Source organism: Coregonus lavaretus (assembly GCF_964263955.1).
Source record: "Coregonus lavaretus genome assembly, chromosome: 2".
In the NCBI taxonomy this organism is placed as follows: domain Eukaryota; kingdom Metazoa; phylum Chordata; class Actinopteri; order Salmoniformes; family Salmonidae; genus Coregonus; species Coregonus lavaretus.
The window spans coordinates 46,073,193-46,091,718 of record NC_139989.1 but is presented as its reverse complement, the minus strand read 5'-3'; the positions used below and the strand labels follow the sequence as shown (position 1 = coordinate 46,091,718).

At 46.9% G+C, this 18,526-nt stretch overlaps 1 protein-coding gene across 2 annotated transcripts; it reads right to left on the bottom strand.

Annotated features, from left to right (window-relative positions):
- Nucleotides 1–263: 263 nt before the first annotated feature.
- On the bottom strand, nt 264–17,317 carry LOC311100625 (uncharacterized protein). 2 transcript variants are annotated; one of them, XM_084141551.1, is made up of 2 exons: nt 17,107–17,317; nt 264–3,610 (listed from the first exon to the last, which is right to left on the bottom strand). In XM_084141551.1, the coding sequence occupies exon 2, from the start codon at nt 3,100–3,102 to the stop codon at nt 1,348–1,350; it is 1,755 nt and encodes a 584-aa protein (XP_083997677.1). In that variant the 5' UTR covers nt 3,103–3,610; nt 17,107–17,317; the 3' UTR covers nt 264–1,347. The 2 variants fall into 2 exon arrangements, with proteins under 2 accessions (XP_083997677.1, XP_083997678.1); XM_084141552.1 differs by lacking the exon at nt 17,107–17,317 and adding an exon at nt 10,494–10,548.
- Between the last annotated feature and the right edge of the window lie 1,209 nt (nt 17,318–18,526).

Sequence of the window (18,526 nt, the reverse complement as noted above, 5' to 3'; positions counted from 1 at the left end):
CAGAGGAGCCTCTTAAAGAAGAAGTTACAGGTCTGTGAGAGCCAGAAATCTTGCTTGTTTGTAGGTGACCAAATACTTATTTTCCACCATATTTTGCAAATAAATTCATTAAAAATCCTACAATGTGATTTTCTGGAGAAAAAAATACTCAATTTGTCTGTCATAGTTGACGTGTACCTATGATGAAAATTACAGGCCTCTCTCATCTTTTTAAGTGGGAGAACTTGCACAATTGGTGGCTGACTAAATACTTTTTTTCCCCACTGTAACTTGAGCTTTTATATCTTTCTACAGATTCATATTTTAGTCTATGTTCCTATGGGCTTTTCTGCAGTGGTGGGCATATGAATCAGTACATTGAGCTAAGAGATGGGAACAGTGGAAGTCTAGACTGTTGATACTGCTAAACTTTAGGCCAGTAGCCTAGTTCTGTCTCAGATTGACTTTGATTGAATGCTGTCTAAGATCTTAAAGATCTACCGTAACAACAGGCAAGCTGCATTAAAAGTTATTGGCCATGTTTCTGTAAACAGAGTTAACAAGTGATTACATTAAAGGCGTTTTAATTTAAGTGGTGTTTGCAACAGTAGACAATGTGACTGTACAGTAATTCTGACAAAAACAGGATGATAACGTCCAAATCCTTTCTTGCCTCAACAGTTTGTCGCATATTTTTGTTTGTTTTGTTTGAAAAAATATATGTATAAATTATTGGTATATTTATATATCACAGTAATATACAAACCAAGTGCTTGAAAGACAATGGATGGGCTGTGTGAGATCATGGAGATGGGAAGGGAAAATATGGATTGCTAGAGGTAGGGTTAGGGAAGAGGGATGAAACTTCTCGTTGTGTTGCATCTTTGGTCAAGGGAATGTTCCCAGAACGTTGCTGCTATGTTTGTCTAAAGCCAGATGTGCAGGTATAGTTCCAATAATGGTCAACTTATATTCTCATTTGAAATGACCAACTGTGGTTTGACGATTTAAAATGAATCTTGTTGAAAAATGATATGAAAGAGTTTCTTCCCTCCTCTCATTTATAAACAAAAGTCCTGTAATTATGGAGAAGATGCAAGAATTGAAAAATCTATACAATATATACAAATATAATACAGTTCACCCAGATGTCCAGCCCTGTTTTGGGCTTTAGTTAGCAAGTACAGCTTTTTAGTCCCAGGGCTTGAAGGTGAGGGGGGTGTAGATGGGGGTAAAGGGATGATAGTGGATTGAGACTGAGGACGGGAAAGGGAAAGAACGTATTTTGTTCTAAGGCAGCATCAGAGACACCTCACAATGTAAGGAACCTCAACATATTTGTGTTGCCCTCAAGTGTTCTAGAGACACTTAGTCTCGTCTGTTGTTATGGCGTCCGCTTGACTCCTCCTTTTTCCCACTTTCCTTCCTTGACTCAGCTGAGGACTGCTGCTTACAGAACCCTGTGGGGGGCTGGCTCTCACTCTCCCTCTCTTTGCCGCTCTGCTGCTGCGTGAGGGCCAGGTAAGGGTGCTGGGGCAGGGGTAGGATAGAGGAAGGAGGAGGGGTGGGTGGAGAGTCCTGCTGGGAGCTCATGGCTTTGTGTTTGAGACGCAGTTTGTGGGGCAGGGCAGTGCCCTTAACCTCTGCCTGGGCATCCCCGTTTTGGCATTGGGAGGAGCCCTGAGGGGAGGGCAGAGGGGACCCTGGCTGGTGTGAGACAGACAGGTGCTGGAGGTAGCTCCCGGTGTCAGAGAAGGAGGAGGATGGGGACTCGTCGTCCGTGGAGGCCTCCTTGTCAGAGCTGCGGGGGTCATTGTCACTAGAGGAGGTGTCTTTGCCTGAGGTTGAGTGTTCCTGATAGTACCCCTCATTCCTGGCCCCGCCCTCATAGGTCAGTATGGGGGGCTCCTCGTCCTGGGCGCTGAGGTAGCAGTGACTAGCCTGGTTGTGGTACAGGTGGGACGTGACTGCCTCCTGTTTTTGGAGGATGTCTGGAGCGAGGCCCCTCTGGGTCTTTTGCTCCTGTTGCAGAGCTCTGTACACCTGCCTCTCTCCTGCCTCGCTGTGGCAGTCTGAGTAGTGGTACGGAGGGGAGTCTAACGTCTTCCTCTCCATCTGCTTGGTCACCTCTGCCAGTCTCTCTGAGCTCTCCGTGTGGCCCTCTCGAGCCTGGGCCAGACGGCTGGCCTGAGCACTCTGCTGTTGGGCTGTCTGTTGATCCATGTCCTGCTGCCTTTGGCTCTCCACAGGGTAGGAGGCACTACTGGAGCGGTAGAGGATGACACTCCTCTGTTGGGTGGGTGGAGGGGCCTGACTGGTCTGGCTGGTGATGCTCTCCTGGTGGTGGTAGGAGTGGGAGTGGTGCTGTTGGCTGCTGTAGACTGACGCCATCTCCTCCTGGTGATGTGTGGAGGACAGGCTATGGTGGACGTTGAACATGCTGCTTCCAATGTCCATCTCCAGGCTGCTTTCCTCCTGCTTGATCTCGTAGACTGTAGGCTCTGGGCTGTCTCGGGAGGACCTGTCTGACATGTCTGAGAGGGACCCATGTGGGGAGTACGTCACCAGTTGACTATGTCCCCCCCCGCTGCCTGACTGCTCAGTCTCAGAGGAGTCAGAGTTCATCATCACCTGGGAGCTGCTGGAGTAGCCGCTGGAGTAGTAGTTGGAGGAGGATGTGGAGGATCCCCCATTGCCTCCATTGTTGACTCCACTAGTGAGCTGCTGGCTCTTCTCCATGTAGGAGGCAGTGCTGATAAGGCCAAAGCGCAGCTTCAGCTGCAGCAGCTCCGTCTTCAGGCGGCAGTTCTCATCGTTCAGCACCATGACGCGGTTCTCCAACACCATGTCGTTCAGTCGGCGCTTCTCCCTGGAGCGTTTGGCCGCCTCGTTGTTCTTACGGCGCTTCTCCCAGTAGGAGGCATCCTTCTTTTCATCAGAGATGAACTCACGCTTGCGTCTGCAACTCATGCTGGGCTTGGGCTTGGGCTTGATGAGATGCCCCTGGCGAGAGGGGGTTCCTTGGGGCGATGGGAGAGACTCTTCGTAGTTAGAGTATGTCTCTAGGTTGTCCAGGTTATTTTCTGAGCTTGCTGATTGGAGTTGTGAATTCAGGCTTTCCATTGTTGCTCAGTGGAGGCCAGTTTGGAATATTGCTACAACCACTGGAAAAGAACCTCAAGGAATGGGGTGATAAGAACGGGTGTGATTCAGCTATATGTCACTGAATGAATGAGCTTATAGTTCAAGTGTCTACGTTGGCCAAGAAGATCAAGAAAAGGTGGAACTCTGCGTTAATTCCCCTCATTTATCCAATGTATGTTCCGCCTTTCTCTAGGCAAGTCTCTTCAGCTTTCTCACAGAAAAGTGGGTCAAAGCTGCCTTGTAGAGAGAGAAAAAAAAAGAATTCCTGGAGTGGAGAATGACGAGCTTCGCTGAGTGATTCTCTGACCTTATTTTCTTTGTTTTTTATTTTTCTATCTTTTTGCGATTGCGCTGTGCTGAGCAGACAGAGATGTGCCCTACTGCTCCAGGCGTGTTGCAGGATGTAGGTCACTCAGTCCATCTCGGCTTGTCAGTCTCTTGGGAAGGGCGCTGCCTCTCCTTCTCCAGTAGGTTGCAAGATGAAAGGCTGAAGAGACAAAGAAAGAAAAGGCAAAATTCTTAATCCTCGTGGACTGCTGTCGACCGCTATGCATTCAGATTTTGAAGGAATAATATCTTCTTTATGTCATTGTTAATGAAGTCCAATTTAGGTTTTGGCATGCCTGGTGATCAAATAATTTTGAGGGATAATTAACAATACGCTCCTTCTCACATCCTCCTGCTTTCACATCCTCCTTCTCACATCCTCCTGCTATGTTCTGCATCTGGCTTTGACTGAATTGTTACCCCTGGCAACCAGTGAATATTCACTAGACCCTAGTAACCACTGTCTGACCTCATGGCCCTTCTATTGAGCTTCTCTGTCTGTGGTCCATGACCCCTTACCCTTAAGGCGTCAGCAGGCTTCAGTTCAGCTGGTGCCCAGCCAAATTCGGCTAGGCGAACCGAATGAGTGTGCTTGCATACTCCCTTAAAATACCTTCGCTTGGAAAACTAGAAAAAAAGCAGCAATAGTACTGTTTGTCCATTTTGAGATGCCGTTGGCAGTATACACTTCCTCAAAATAGTCCGAATTAATCAGGAAATCTGTCATTTAATTGTGACTTTTTTGCAGAGATCTTAGTCGCGCAATTTTACATCTAACTGAGATGTTTGGTGCAGTATTTCTCAATGAGAAAATGTGCATGAAAACGATTAATCTCTTGTTGAATGACAACAAAGACTTTATTGAAGAATCCCTACTGTTGATCAATGGAGGGGCGTAGACTTCAGCTACCGACTTCGCCTTGCCATGAGAAAAAACCTGTACCCTTACACAAAATGTATGCACAAACTCTTCAGAACTGTTTAAGATGGGAAGCATGCGGACGCCTTTAGCCCTGCATGTTGATGTTGACTTGCATGGTGTAATAAACATGATGCCAATATAGTAGTTTCTGAGTTACTATCTTTTTCTGAGTAAGACATTACACCTTTGTAATCATAACTGCATGTCTGGCAACCAAGTCGAGAGCAAATGATTACCATGTAAATTCAGAAACAGTAACACTACCCGAAATTACATCATTCGAACACATGGAATGATTGGACATTGAATTTGTAGGCTTTAAACAGCAATTATTGACTTATTTCATGGCTGCTCTAAATAGTATTTCAGGCAGATGTATTTTAAGAGCCAGAACAGTGAATCGCCCAGGTGCAGTGGGTGTGGGCTTCCCCTCATTCCATTTTAGAATTCTAGGTCAGGAACAAAGATTCCAAAGCAACCAGATTAAGAAACAGCCCACTACGTTTACATAGAAATCATCATGAATTTGAGAATTTACTATAATTGTAATAACCGTAAAGAACACATTCTATTTGGACAACCAGTTCCTGGTGGTGAATGAAGACAGACAAAGGTTCCCCGCCAAGGAAAAGAGGTGGAGAGGGCAGAGGATTTTAAGGTAAGGGCGGATGAGGAGGTGGGGGGTTAATTCATGAATATAGGTCAAGTCTCAGGAAGGAGGGGGCTGGAGAATGTGCCAAGCTCTCTTGAATTATGACACCAGGGTGGTCAGCCTCATAACTATCAAGTGTCTGGGAACCTGCTCAGCAGGGACCCTCCTGGTAATGAGCTAAACAGAGACAGATGTGTCACTAGCCAAATCTCTTAAGTATGATTTTCATTAATAAGCCAAATGGCTTTTCCAGTGTCTCTTTTCATGTTTTCCAATTTGTCTCTGCTGGTTGTGTACCAGTTAGCCTATTTTATCTGTGTTGCTGACTAACTGATTCAATAGACATGACATTCCATATTGGTGACTTACATTTACATTTACGTCATTTAGCAGACTTGAGGCAAGCAAAGGAATTCAACAGGCATCTGAGAATGGATTCTTCCTAGAACATTTCTGAGGTAACTCATTCAGACTATGTTTCCTTGTTCCATGATTCCATTAAACTGGTCTTGTATGCTTTCAAATCAAATGACTTAAATCAAATTGGTTACTGGCCAACAGGAGTTGTTTCATCCCTACTTCCCTGCCTCATTTATTCTCATTTTCTTACTGAACAACATGAGTTGAGACACACTGATTCTCTCTGCCTCCGTAATCTCATAATCTGTTTTTCCCCCATGGGTTATATTTAAGCAATAAGGTCTGAGGGGGTGTGGTATATGGCCAATATACCACGGCTAAGGGCTGTTCTTACGCATGACGCAACACGGAGTGCCTGGATACAGCCCTTAGTGTATATTGGCCATATCCCACAAACCCCTGAGGTGCCTTATTGCGATTATAAACTGGTTACCAACATAATTAGAGCAGTAAAATTACATGTTTTGTCATACCCGTGGTATATGGTCTGATATACCATGCCTGTCAGCCAATCAGCATTCAGGGCTCAAACAACCCAGTTTATAATCTCCCAGGAGTCTGGGGCAATATTACATAACTACCAACTGCTCTACACTTTTTAAAATGTGGGTTCAACACCAATATTTCTTTCCATGCACAATTCAGCAACAAAACGAGCGCAAATCTAGATGGGATATTATACTCATAGTTCTTACATTCAAAATGTTTTGCTTCCCACAAAATGATGACAAGCCTTCTAGGTATGGGTAATTTGGGTCCCATGATGCAGTAGAGACTAAATAGGGATATAGGCTACGATTATGCCTGGAAAAACGGTTGAGACAGGGCCAGGGTTCATGCACTGCTAAATGCAGTACTTTAAGGTCATCATTCCCATGAGCCATTTGCTTGTGGCTGTGTGGCAGGAGGGAAAGAGTGGAAAGACCACAGAAACCAGGGACCACTCAGTAAACACTGGCTCTGACTAGTGCCTACACGGCACGCTGGAATATAGGTCAGTGGAACCACGGGTGAGGCAGGGAGAGAGAGACAGAGAATTAGAGAGTACTCTATTTATAGAGGTGAAAGATGCACAGAGAGAGGGACAAAGAGATTGAGGGAAGATAGACAAAAGAAAGGGAAAAATTAGCTCAGATGATAGCACCTCGCAGGATGTAAAGAAACTTGGTACTCTACCAGCGTTAACAACATATCACCCATGGCAACAAAATAAAAAAAGGGGGCAACTAATCATGTCAACATCAATCCCTCCTCATCGAACAACACACTCCCTCTGCGCAAACGGATTGACTTGGAATTAGCTGGAGACATGAATGGAGCTGGAGTGTTTGCTGATTAATGCATCACAAGCTCTTAGTCTCACACTACAGCTACAGGAATAGACCATCATAATAAGTGTGAATCCCACCCAAGCACAGCGTGCCACCCTTCCCTGTTCATCAAAACATCTAACTAAGCCTCAAACCCATCCACATTATAGTGTATCAAATAACTAACCGCAGGGTACTGAGGTCGTGATTGCCAATGCAAGCTTCATGTGTTTTTATGGAAAATGTAGTGTGACCTGCCAGAACAAATGTCAATTAGTAAGAATTTCTACTGCTGCCCTTTTCACCCATCCAATATGCTTACGAGGCTCTGTATTTCAATGGAACACTCCTACTCTTGTGGTAGATCATAATTAATTCTATGTCCAATTTCATGATAAAAGGTGAACAAAAAGCTGCATCTCATCAGAGTATGAATCCATTACTGATATCACTGTTTAACATCAGCACACGTCCTTTTTATATTTAACAAATATAAAGTAATTCTACCACAGGACACTGTCTAGGGCTTGGTTACATTTGTGAAGTGATCAAAGAGAATCTAAAAGTTGCCATTTACAATTATTGGGCCCAAACAACCACACAAAGCTAAATTTGGTGGGGCTTGAGTTCAAAAGCGTGTTTTTGTTGAGCTCTTAAAAGTAATGGGAGCATGTGTAAAATAAGGGGGAGGCGGCCAGACCGGGGTGCAATATTTCACTGAGACTGAGGAACTGAACTGTCCCCAGGGGGGAAGAATGCAAATGGATGGCACGTGGAGGGCTGGCCTTTTCCCAAATTCCAAGTAGGTTTGGGACGATATATGATTAAATAGAATATCGTGACATTTGACATTGAGGATATATCATGATGTGCAAGACTATACTCTATTTGATCTGAAAGTTTTATCCATTAGGCTGTATCTATATGTTGAAAATGAAGTCTAAATGAATTAACTAAGCCTTATTTTTTTCCGGCACACTAAGATTATTTAACGAGAATGCGACTATAACATTGTAAATAAGTACAAAAATTGCACAGTCTAGAACTATTTAGTCATTAACGGTGAAAAACTATTATATTGGATATCGCGATATTTGGAGTAGCACATCGTAGAAGAGGTCTCCCCAAATATCGTCCAACCCTAATTCCAAGAATGGGTTTATCTTTCCAAGAAAAAGTAAAAATTCTCGGACAGGCAGGCGGAGTTCCAAGCCAACTCCTTGTTCCATAAACACAGCCATATCAGCCTCTCTTAAAAAGGAAAAAAAGATAGGCCTAGTGCAGACCATGTGTTTCCTCAGTCACATGTGCTCCCTTGGCCTACTTCTCTGCCTCTCCCTCCCAGCCACAGCAGCACAATAACAAAGCACCTACTATATCTTCTATTATCTTTCATTGTGCCAGGAAACCCTGAGAATGTCAGGAGGGTCAGGATAAACCCCACTCCACATTGTTTACCATCAACTACAATAGGAGTGAAACAAGACATTGTGTAAGCTGCTCTAGTGAAACAAAGGTCATCTCATCCTCATGATAATTATAGCCATGTTATTACCATGTTTTTGGCAATAGCCTACTAATCCAATAAGGAATATAACAGCTGATCATTGCATTGCAATTATAAGCAATGTATGGAAAGGTTCATGAATCCTACAGAAAAGGGGTGTGGCACAGAAAGGTGAGGATTGAAGTTAATTGAAAAAAGGCTAAACGAATATGTTTCTAATTGTGTATCACTATGATATGAAGGAAACCCGAACTGTTTATTAGGCGCGTTTATCTGCTGCCCATCAGTGTTTCTGTTCTGCATGAATGGGTTGGTGTCTTTGTTAAACCAGCTAGGATTTATTTAGGTAGGTTTTTATTCTGGTATTATAGGGGCTCTGCAGCACATCCCCCCTCCCTGTAATGACTAATGTATGCACTAACTGTAAGTCGCTTTGGATAAGAGCGTCTGCTAAATGACTAAAATGTAAAATGTAATGACTAATGTGACCTACATTTGGAGCTGGCATAGCGGTCCACCGTATGCGCCAAACAATTAGCCCTCCTCAGCAAAGCACAATAGAGGCTATGGGTTTCCGCTGATTGCATCATCTCCCCTGCCTAATATGTTATAATTTCTTAAATGATTTATTATGCAACCCGCACAACTTCTAGAGCCTTTAGCTGAATCTAAAAGTGCAACGTGGTACAAAAATTGAACGCATAACCAAATGCTTTGCGTAATTTCCCATTGTACATAGAACACCTATACCATAGGCTATATTCTAACCTACATGGTATTGATTAACTTTTCGTGAGACATAATTCCCGTATGACTTTTCATAAAAACATTAACAGCGTCAATAGCCTACACCCTTACCGCGGCACCAAAAGTAATCCTATAGCAGCTATAGCTAACAGTAGGCTAGACACAAGTGCGCATGCCATCACTAAACAACAAATGCATGAGCTGCGGGCACCGGGCGGCGGCACTCATTCCACAATCATTCCCACGTGCAGTGAGGGGGTACTTTCAACATTCAGATTGAGCAGGATGGTCTTTTATAAGACAAGTTACAACAAGTGTGTGCAGTATTAATTATTATATGCATGTAGCCTAATAACTGCATAGGCTATAAATTGAGATGGACATGCAAGTGTTGCTGATACGGAAATGTAGACTATAATGCACATGTTACATAGTTGCTGTAGAGGGTTACATTGTCTAAAATTGTTTCCCAATATAACTAATATGCTACAGGGCAGGCACATATCCACGTCACAACACAAGTTTTCTGCCCTCTTCAACATACCACTACTCTTTGTTGTGTCTCTGATAAATGTACCTTTTTCATATTTAATCAGATCCCCGGGGAAGTCATTCAAGGCAAATGCAAGTTTCCTGCTCATAGCTTGTTGCCCAATTGCATTCGCCACCCATAGGCTACTTCAACAACTTGTCACGACTTTGAGATAGGCTCACATTTGACCCAGTAGCCTAAATAAGGACATACATAATCATACCCAGTATATCCATCCAGCTCACCTTACAGAAACAGCCAATACTTTAGATTTCATCATTCATATCCAAAACAATGTTTTCAGAGATGTAGGACAGCACAATATTCCAGTAGCCTTTGCTCTAGATTCAGTTTGCCCCACTAAGCAGGGGAAGGGTTAACGGGTTGGCTAACACCCGTGATAACCTTTCACAAATAACTACTTACTACAACTGTCCTCAGACAGTCATTGCCTCAGACCAGCCTGGTCTGATAAGACTAGAAGTAACATAGTAAACGTAAATCCGGGACAATCAAATAAGTACATGTTGCGTTTGGTATTGTTACAAAGACCGAAGGTTACTTAAGGCAAAAACAAAAGTAGTATGGATGGGTGGGCGTATAATGCGAACATCTAGCAACCCAAAGGTTGCATGTTTGAATCTCATCATGGACAACTTTAGCATTTGAGCAATTAGCAACTTTGCAACTACTTACTACTTTCAATACTTTTCAACTACTTAGCATGTTAGTTACCCTTCCCCTAACCTTAACCCTTTAACCTAATGTTAACCTTGTCCCCAACCTTAACCCTAACCCCTAGCTAGCTGACGTTAGCCACTTAGCTAATGTTAGCATTAGGCACCTAGCTAACTTTAGCCACAACAAATTGGAATTCGTAACATATCATATGAATTGGAATTTGTAACATATCATACGAAATGGATGATGGCCATCCACAAATGAATACATACCATACGAAACATTACATAGTAATTGAAGTGTCCCGGATTCACTTTACTATGTTACGTCTACTCATGAGTCCAGGTGTAGACCGACAGGTTTTTTTTCTTCAGTTGCCTCGCATGGACTCATAGCCTAACCCAAAGGGCCACGTTTCGTGTCATAACGGTGTCCTTTTAACTCACAAGCATTTAAAGTAACATTTTCATAATATTATATATATACTGAATTGTCTTTATATAATATATTTACAATAGGTTATCTCTATTAATTTATGTCGCTGAAATAAATGTCCTTAATTTTGTTACTAAAAATAGCGGAATTAATCCAAAGAATGTCATGGGCCTCTCACTCCACCGGGTTACCACCTTAATTTTCTTCCACTCTGCTCACCACTCTCTCTACTCAGCCTAACTAGCTCCACCTGTCCCTGCTCTGCTCTGCTCTAATTACTCTGCCAGCTGCGCTGCATTACCCACTACCTCTCCCAGTATTTAAGGCCCTGTCTTTCAGCTCTCCGGTGTCAGATCGTCTGCAAAGCTCACACCCGGAACCTGTTTGCTCGCGCTTCTGGCTCACCCTGGTTTTGTGACCCCGGACCTGCCTGTTTTTTGGATACTCTTCTGCCTCAGGAGATCCAGACCTGCTTCTGCCATTACGACTCCTGACTATTCTTCAATCCCGGTAACTCTGACCAGCCTTCTGCCTTGCTACTACGTATTTTGGATTTCCCTTGAACTGTACTGCTGCCTTGTTTCATTCCGCCCTGTTGTGTCTGTGTCTCCCCCCCCCCAGGACTTCTGGACCACCCACCACCGGCTTCATAGGACGCATCGCTGCCACTGGGGGGGGCACAGATCCAGCACATTGGACGGGATCCCTGTTACCCCTGGAGCCTTCATTCACTCCCTACTTCCCTTTTCCCTTAAGTTTAATAAACTTTCTGGTGTGACGCAATTGTGGTCCTCTGGTCGTCTGTCTGAACCGTGACAGTACGATCTGAACATTATGGACTCAGCGCACACTTTCCCCGACATGGAAACCGATGAGCATGAGCAGCAGTTCCAGCAGCAGCAACAACAACTCGCCATGATCATTCAACTCCTCACCAACCTTACCCCAGCCAGTCTGCCCACCAGCCCTGCCCCCGAGTTACCTGCCCCGGTCATTGCAGCCGCTGCTCCGGAACCCAAGATTGGAAACCCCGAGCGGTTCAACGGCGATTCAACCCAGGTCCGGCCATTCCTGACTAGCTGCCGACTTCAGTTCTCCTTGCAGCCAAGGACCTTCGCCACGGAGGGGGCTAAAGTTGGGTATGCCATCACTCACCTGACGGGCCGAGCTCGACTCTGGGGAACAGCAGAGTTCGAACGTCAAACCCCCGCATGTGCAACCTTCGACCTGTTTGCTGAGGAGATGCTGAAGGTGTTTGACCTGGATTCACCCACCGCAGAGGCGTCTCGTGAACTGTTCAGTATTCGACAAGGCAGACGTACAGTCGCAGACCATTCCATCGACTTCCGAACCCTGGCTAGACGAAGTTCTTGGAACACACCATCGTTGGTGGACGCGTTCTTCCATAGTTTGGCTGACTATATCAAGGACGAGTTGGTCTCCCATGAACTGCCTTCCACTCTTGATGAAGCCATCGCACTGACTGTCAGGATCGACAGAAGGATACAGACCCGTCGTCGTGAGAGGGGGCGCCAAGGTCCACCTACTACCGGCATTCGGAGAGATCCGACTGGGCTCCTGTCATCTACTGCCACTCACCCAGGTCAGCTTGATCAGTCTGAGCCTATGGAGATTGGGCGAGCCTCTCTCACTCCTGCAGAGCGCCAGCGCCGCTTCACCTCAAACCTCTGCCTCTATTGTGGAGGTGATGGACATCGTGTGGTAACCTGCCCTTTAAAGGGCCGAAGCTCACCGGGCATAGGGGGAGTCCGGTTGAGTTCAATGACCATCCAGTCCTCCGACCGCAAACCCCTGCTGCAAGTTCACCTCCGCCTCTCTGACTCAACTCACACCCTGGCTGCTCTGGTGGATTCTGGCGCCGAAGCCAACATAATGGACATCAAGCTGGCACGCCAACTGGGACTGGAGAACCTCCGTTTGACACCTCCTATTCCTGCCCGGGCACTGGACGGACACTTACTCGGATCGGTCACTCATGTCACGGCCCCGGTCTCGATGGGTCTGTCCGGAAACCATCAAGAAACTATCCAGTTTCACCTGCTCCCCTCTCCAGGCCAACCCCTCATCCTGGGTTACCCATGGCTCCGCCGGCACAACCCTCAGCTCGACTGGGTGACCGGGGTGATCAGGGAGTGGGGAGAGGACTGCCACCGAACCTGCCTGCTTGCTGCCGCACTACCCCCTCGGCCAGTACCTACTAACTCCGCTCCTGACCTCTCCAATGTCCCAGAATGCTACCATGGTCTCAGAGAGGTGTTTAACAAAGCAAGAGCCACATCTCTGCCCCCTCACCGACCGTACGACTGTGCCATCGACCTCCTCCCTGGAACAGCTCCTCCAAAGGGTCGTCTTTATTCGTTGTCTGCTCCTGAAAGAAAGTCCATGGAGGACTACATCAATGGCTCTCTGTCCGCAGGATTAATCCGTTCATCTTCATCTCCTGCTGGTGCTGGCTTCTTCTTTGTGGGGAAGAAGGACGGATCTCTTCGCCCCTGCATCGACTACAGGGGACTCAACGACATCACAGTGAAAAACCGTTACCCTCTGCCTCTGCTCACCTCTGCTTTTGAGTTGCTCCAGGGAGCCACTGTTTTTACCAAGTTGGATCTCAGAAACGCTTACCACCTAGTGCGGATCCGGGAGGGAGATGAATGGAAAACCGCATTCAATACACCAACAGGCCACTACGAGTATCTGGTTATGCCTTTTGGCCTCACCAATGCTCCTGCTGTGTTCCAGGCTCTAGTGAATGATGTACTGCGGGACATGTTAAACAAGTTTGTCTTCGTTTACCTGGATGACATCTTAATCTACTCCAGAAACCTGTCTGAACACACCCGCCATGTCCAGCAAGTCCTTCATCGTCTTCTGGAGAATTCCCTCTACGCCAAGGCAGAGAAATGTGAGTTTCACGTCAAGACAGTGGCCTTCCTGGGGTACATAGTGGCAGAGGGAAGTATCCAAATGGATCCTGCCAAAGTATCAGCAGTCACTTCATGGCCAGTTCCGGAGAACAGAAAGAAGCTGCAACAGTTTCTGGGGTTTGCTAACTTCTATAGGAAGTTTATCCGGAACTACAGTACCGTTGCTGCCCCTCTCACTGCTCTAACCAGCACCAAGCAACCCTTCACCTGGACCCCAGCAGCCGACAAAGCCTTCAGTACCCTCAAGGTGAGGTTCACCTCCGCTCCCATCCTCCAGATGCCTGATGTGGACCGGCAATTCATTGTGGAGGTGGACGCCTCGGATGTGGGAGTTGGTGCTGTGATTTCTCAGTGGGCTGCGGAGGATAGGAAGCTCCATCCCTGTGCCTTTTTCTCACGTCGGTTGTCCCCCTCTGAGTGCAATTACGACATAGGGAACCGTGAGCTGCTGGCTGTGAAGCTTGCCTTGGAGGAGTGGCGTCACTGGCTGGAGGGGTCCACCATTCCATTTCTCGTTTGGACCGATCATAAGAACTTGGAGTACATCCGCACGGCCAAACGGTTGAACTCCAGGCAGTCCCGCTGGGCCCTGTTCTTCACCAGGTTTAATTTCACTCTGTCATACCGGCCTGGATCACGCAACACCAAGCCAGACGCCCTCTCCCGTCAATTCCAGAAGGATGACACCCCCTCCAAGGACCCTGTGTCGATTCTGCCAAGTCCCTGCATCGTTGCAGCTCTGACCTGGGCTGTTGAGGAACAGGTGCTGGAGGCTCTCCGTAACCAGCCAGGTCCCAGCACTTGCCCAGCTGACCGCCTTTTTGTCCCCGAAGACCTGAGGTCCCAGGTCGTTCAGTGGGGACATGACTCCCGCCTAGCTTGTCACCCTGGCTCCACCCGCACTTACAACCTGCTCGCCCAGAGGTTCTGGTGGCCCTCTCTGAGGAAGGATGTACGGGAATTCGTCCAAGCCTGCCCCATCTGCAACCAACACAAGTCGTCCTGCCAGCCCCCAGCCGGATTGCTGCAGCCCCTGCCTGTGCCCAGACGTCCCTGGTCTCACATCGCCCTTGACTTTGTCACGGGGCTGCCCCCTTCAAGGGGCATGACCGTCATTCTCACCATCGTTGACCGTTTCAGCAAGATGGCACACTTCATTCCCCTCCCCAAGCTCCCAACCGCCAAGGAGACCGCCCAGGTGGTCCTGGAACACGTCTTCCGGATCCACGGACTGCCAAAGGATGTAGTTTCTGACCGTGGTCCACAATTCTCCTCCGCTTTTTGGAAGGAGTTCTGTCACCTGCTGGGAGCCACAGTCAGTCTGACTTCCGGATTCCATCCCCAATCCAATGGGCAGTCAGAGCGGGCTAATCAGGAGCTCGAGAAGGCACTGCGATGCATGACTTCACGCAACCCCCACTCCTGGTCGCAGCAATTGACATGGGTGGAGTACGCACACAATTCTCTGACCTGCTCTGCCATCGGTATGTCCCCTTTCCAATGTGTTTATGGATACCAGCCTCCTCTATTTGCCAGCCAGGAAGAGGAGGTTACTTGCCCATCTGCACTTGCTTTTGCCCGTCGATGTCGCCGCACCTGGTCACAAGCCCGAGCCACACTCCTCAGATCCGTTGCCAGCTACACTACCGGGGCCAACCGTCGGAGAATTCCTGCTCCCACCTACCATGTTGGTCAAAGGGTGTGGTTGTCATCGAAGAACCTGCCACTCAGGGTGGAGTCGCAGAAGCTGGCACCTCGGTTCATTGGCCCATTCCCTATCATAAGAGTGATTAGCCCAACTGCTGTCCGGCTCCAACTGCCTAATTCCCTGAGGGTGCACCCCACTTTCCATGTGTCTAAGATTAAGCCCATCCATGAGAGTCCGCTGGTCCCTGCTGCGCCTGGTCCTCCTCCTCCACGGCTCGTCGATGGTGGTCTGGTTTACACCGTCCGCCGCCTGCTTCGGTCCAGACGGAGGGGTAGGGGTCTCCAGTACCTCATTGACTGGGAGGGCTATGGACCTGAGGAAAGGACCTGGGTGCCAGCTAGTCGGATTGTGGATAGGACTCTCATCACCGCTTTCCACCAACGGCATCCTGATCAACCTGCAATCCGTAGGGGCCGCCCCAGAGGGGTCCCTAACCGTCCTGCCCGCTCGGCTTCCTGTCCTGTGCCTGATCCTGTCTCGGGACCTGTCCCATCTCCCGACCACGGCCCTCCGGCTTCCTCCGAGGATGAGGACGTTCACTCGGACCGTTCGGAGGAGTTCTAGCCCTCCTCCGGCTCCCCTCCTCCCGCCCGGCGTGGTGTTGCTCTTGGGACTTCTGGGGCCGTCCCTTGGGGGGGGGGTTCTGTCATGGGCCTCTCACTCCACCGGGTTACCACCTTAATTTTCTTCCACTCTGCTCACCACTCTCTCTACTCAGCCTAACTAGCTCCACCTGTCCCTGCTCTGCTCTGCTCTAATTACTCTGCCAGCTGCGCTGCATTACCCACTACCTCTCCCAGTATTTAAGGCCCTGTCTTTCAGCTCTCCGGTGTCAGATCGTCTGCAAAGCTCACACCCGGAACCTGTTTGCTCGCGCTTCTGGCTCACCCTGGTTTTGTGACCCCGGACCTGCCTGTTTTTTGGATACTCTTCTGCCTCAGGAGATCCAGACCTGCTTCTGCCATTACGACTCCTGACTATTCTTCAATCCCGGTAACTCTGACCAGCCTTCTGCCTTGCTACTACGTATTTTGGATTTCCCTTGAACTGTACTGCTGCCTTGTTTCATTCCGCCCTGTTGTGTCTGTGTCTCCCCCCCCCCAGGACTTCTGGACCACCCACCACCGGCTTCATAGGACGCATCGCTGCCACTGGGGGGGGCACAGATCCAGCACATTGGACGGGATCCCTGTTACCCCTGGAGCCTTCATTCACTCCCTACTTCCCTTTTCCCTTAAGTTTAATAAACTTTCTGGTGTGACGCAATTGTGGTCCTCTGGTCGTCTGTCTGAACCGTGACAAAGAATAATAATTGAACCTTATTTCAAGTTATTGTATCTTTCAATCTTTTCAAAACTCTACAATGATGGGGGGGAAACAAAATTAGGGAAGCTACTCCAAATATGTGTGTTTTCTGTGGCCCCTGACACCCAACGTTCCTTGTTCTGAAGGAATTCCATGCTCCCACTTCTAACCTTCTCGTTATCATCCACCTATACATTCTGCCACTAAAGGTGGAAGAATGTCTTGACAGAAAATGCATATGGTTCAACGTCCGTCTCCAACGTTATAAACACTTCCCGTTGTGCCAAAACTGTTGCAACAATGTGTCAGTGTACTTGAAAGTCATGCAAAACAAAAATGATGAAAAGTCTAATCGAAGTGCCACTAAGTAACATTGAAATTGGTATTATTAGACTATTGGATTGAATTGTTTTCACTAATAATAAATCTTTAACATTATACACATTAATCAACGGGACATTTAAAGGCAATCCATATAAAAGAAATGCTTACCTTGTATGTGTAAATAAAAGCCCACAGTGCGAAGCCTAATATAGCAGCCACGTTACTGTTCAACAATTCCTATTTCCGACGTCTGTCGAATTCAAATGTACGATCGTGCTTCACGTAGAGTGCGAGCTCTGTGATTAGTGCTTGTATCTGAGCATGAATTCTGTGTCGCTTATTTTGAATCTGCTTCTCGTGTTACGTTGGGGACTTGCTACAATTTCCTCCTCACTCTCTCAATGTCTCCAATTGTATGTTAGTAGGTCAGTAGTTGCATAACAGGACTCTTTGGGTGCCTAGTCACGTTTTGTTTCTCGCTCGCGCGCTCCGTATCTGACCCCTCCCTTTCCTTCTCCTTCGAATCCTATTGCAGAGAGACGGGGAAGAGGAGAGAGGGGAGGGACTAGCGCACAAAGCCAGACTTGCTGAGATGCTGGGCTGGATGAAGGGTGAAGATACGCCTAATAAGGTTAATAGAGAGAGAGACAGACACAGAGAGAGAGACTTTGAAAAATAGAATGGTGGGGAGACATTTTTAGAAACAAGCAGGAGCAGGATATATAAAAATAACATTTTATCCAACAGCTATTGTTTGGGTGGAAATGTATGCCACTTTATTGAATGGATACGCCTAATTACTCCAGATGGGCTCAGTTTTTCCCTTTAAATATAGCCTTAATTTTCAGTTTTATTCTAATCCGCAAACCAAAATCTATTCACATTGTCCCTCACTAGCACGAGTAATTTTTTCTCCATATTCAGAAGATTGAAGGCATAGCCTACATGGCCTAGGCTTTAGCTTAACGTGGAGCAGGTGACATGTCGGACACATTTATCAGGAACTACAATGGTCAGTTACAATTGCGACATGGCCACATACAATTGTGACATGCACATCGCTGCAACCTGGATTCAGGGGTAGACATAATATAGTAAACGAAAATCCAGAACCCTCAAATTAGTATAATATCTTACATTTGGTATGGTATGTATTAATTTGTGGATGTACATCCTCTATTTCATATGATATGTTACGAATTCCAATTCGTATGATATGTTACGAATTCCAATTCGTACGATATGTTACAAATTTGTGATACGTATGATATGTTACGAATTCCAAGTTGTTTAGGCTAATGTTAGCTAGGTGGCTAATGCTAACATTAGCTAGGTGGCTAACGTCAGCTAGGCTAGGGGTTAGGGTTAGGGGTTAGGGTTAAGCACAGGAGGTTGGTGGCACCTTAATTGGGGAGGATGGGCTCATAGCAATGTCTGAAACAAAGTAAATTGAATGGTATAGAACTCATCAAACACATGGTTTCCATGTGTTTGATACCATTCCATTGATTCCATTCCAGACATTATTATGAGCCGTGGGGTTAAGGTTAGGGTTAAGGTTAGGGTTAGGGGAAGGAAGTAGCTAAAA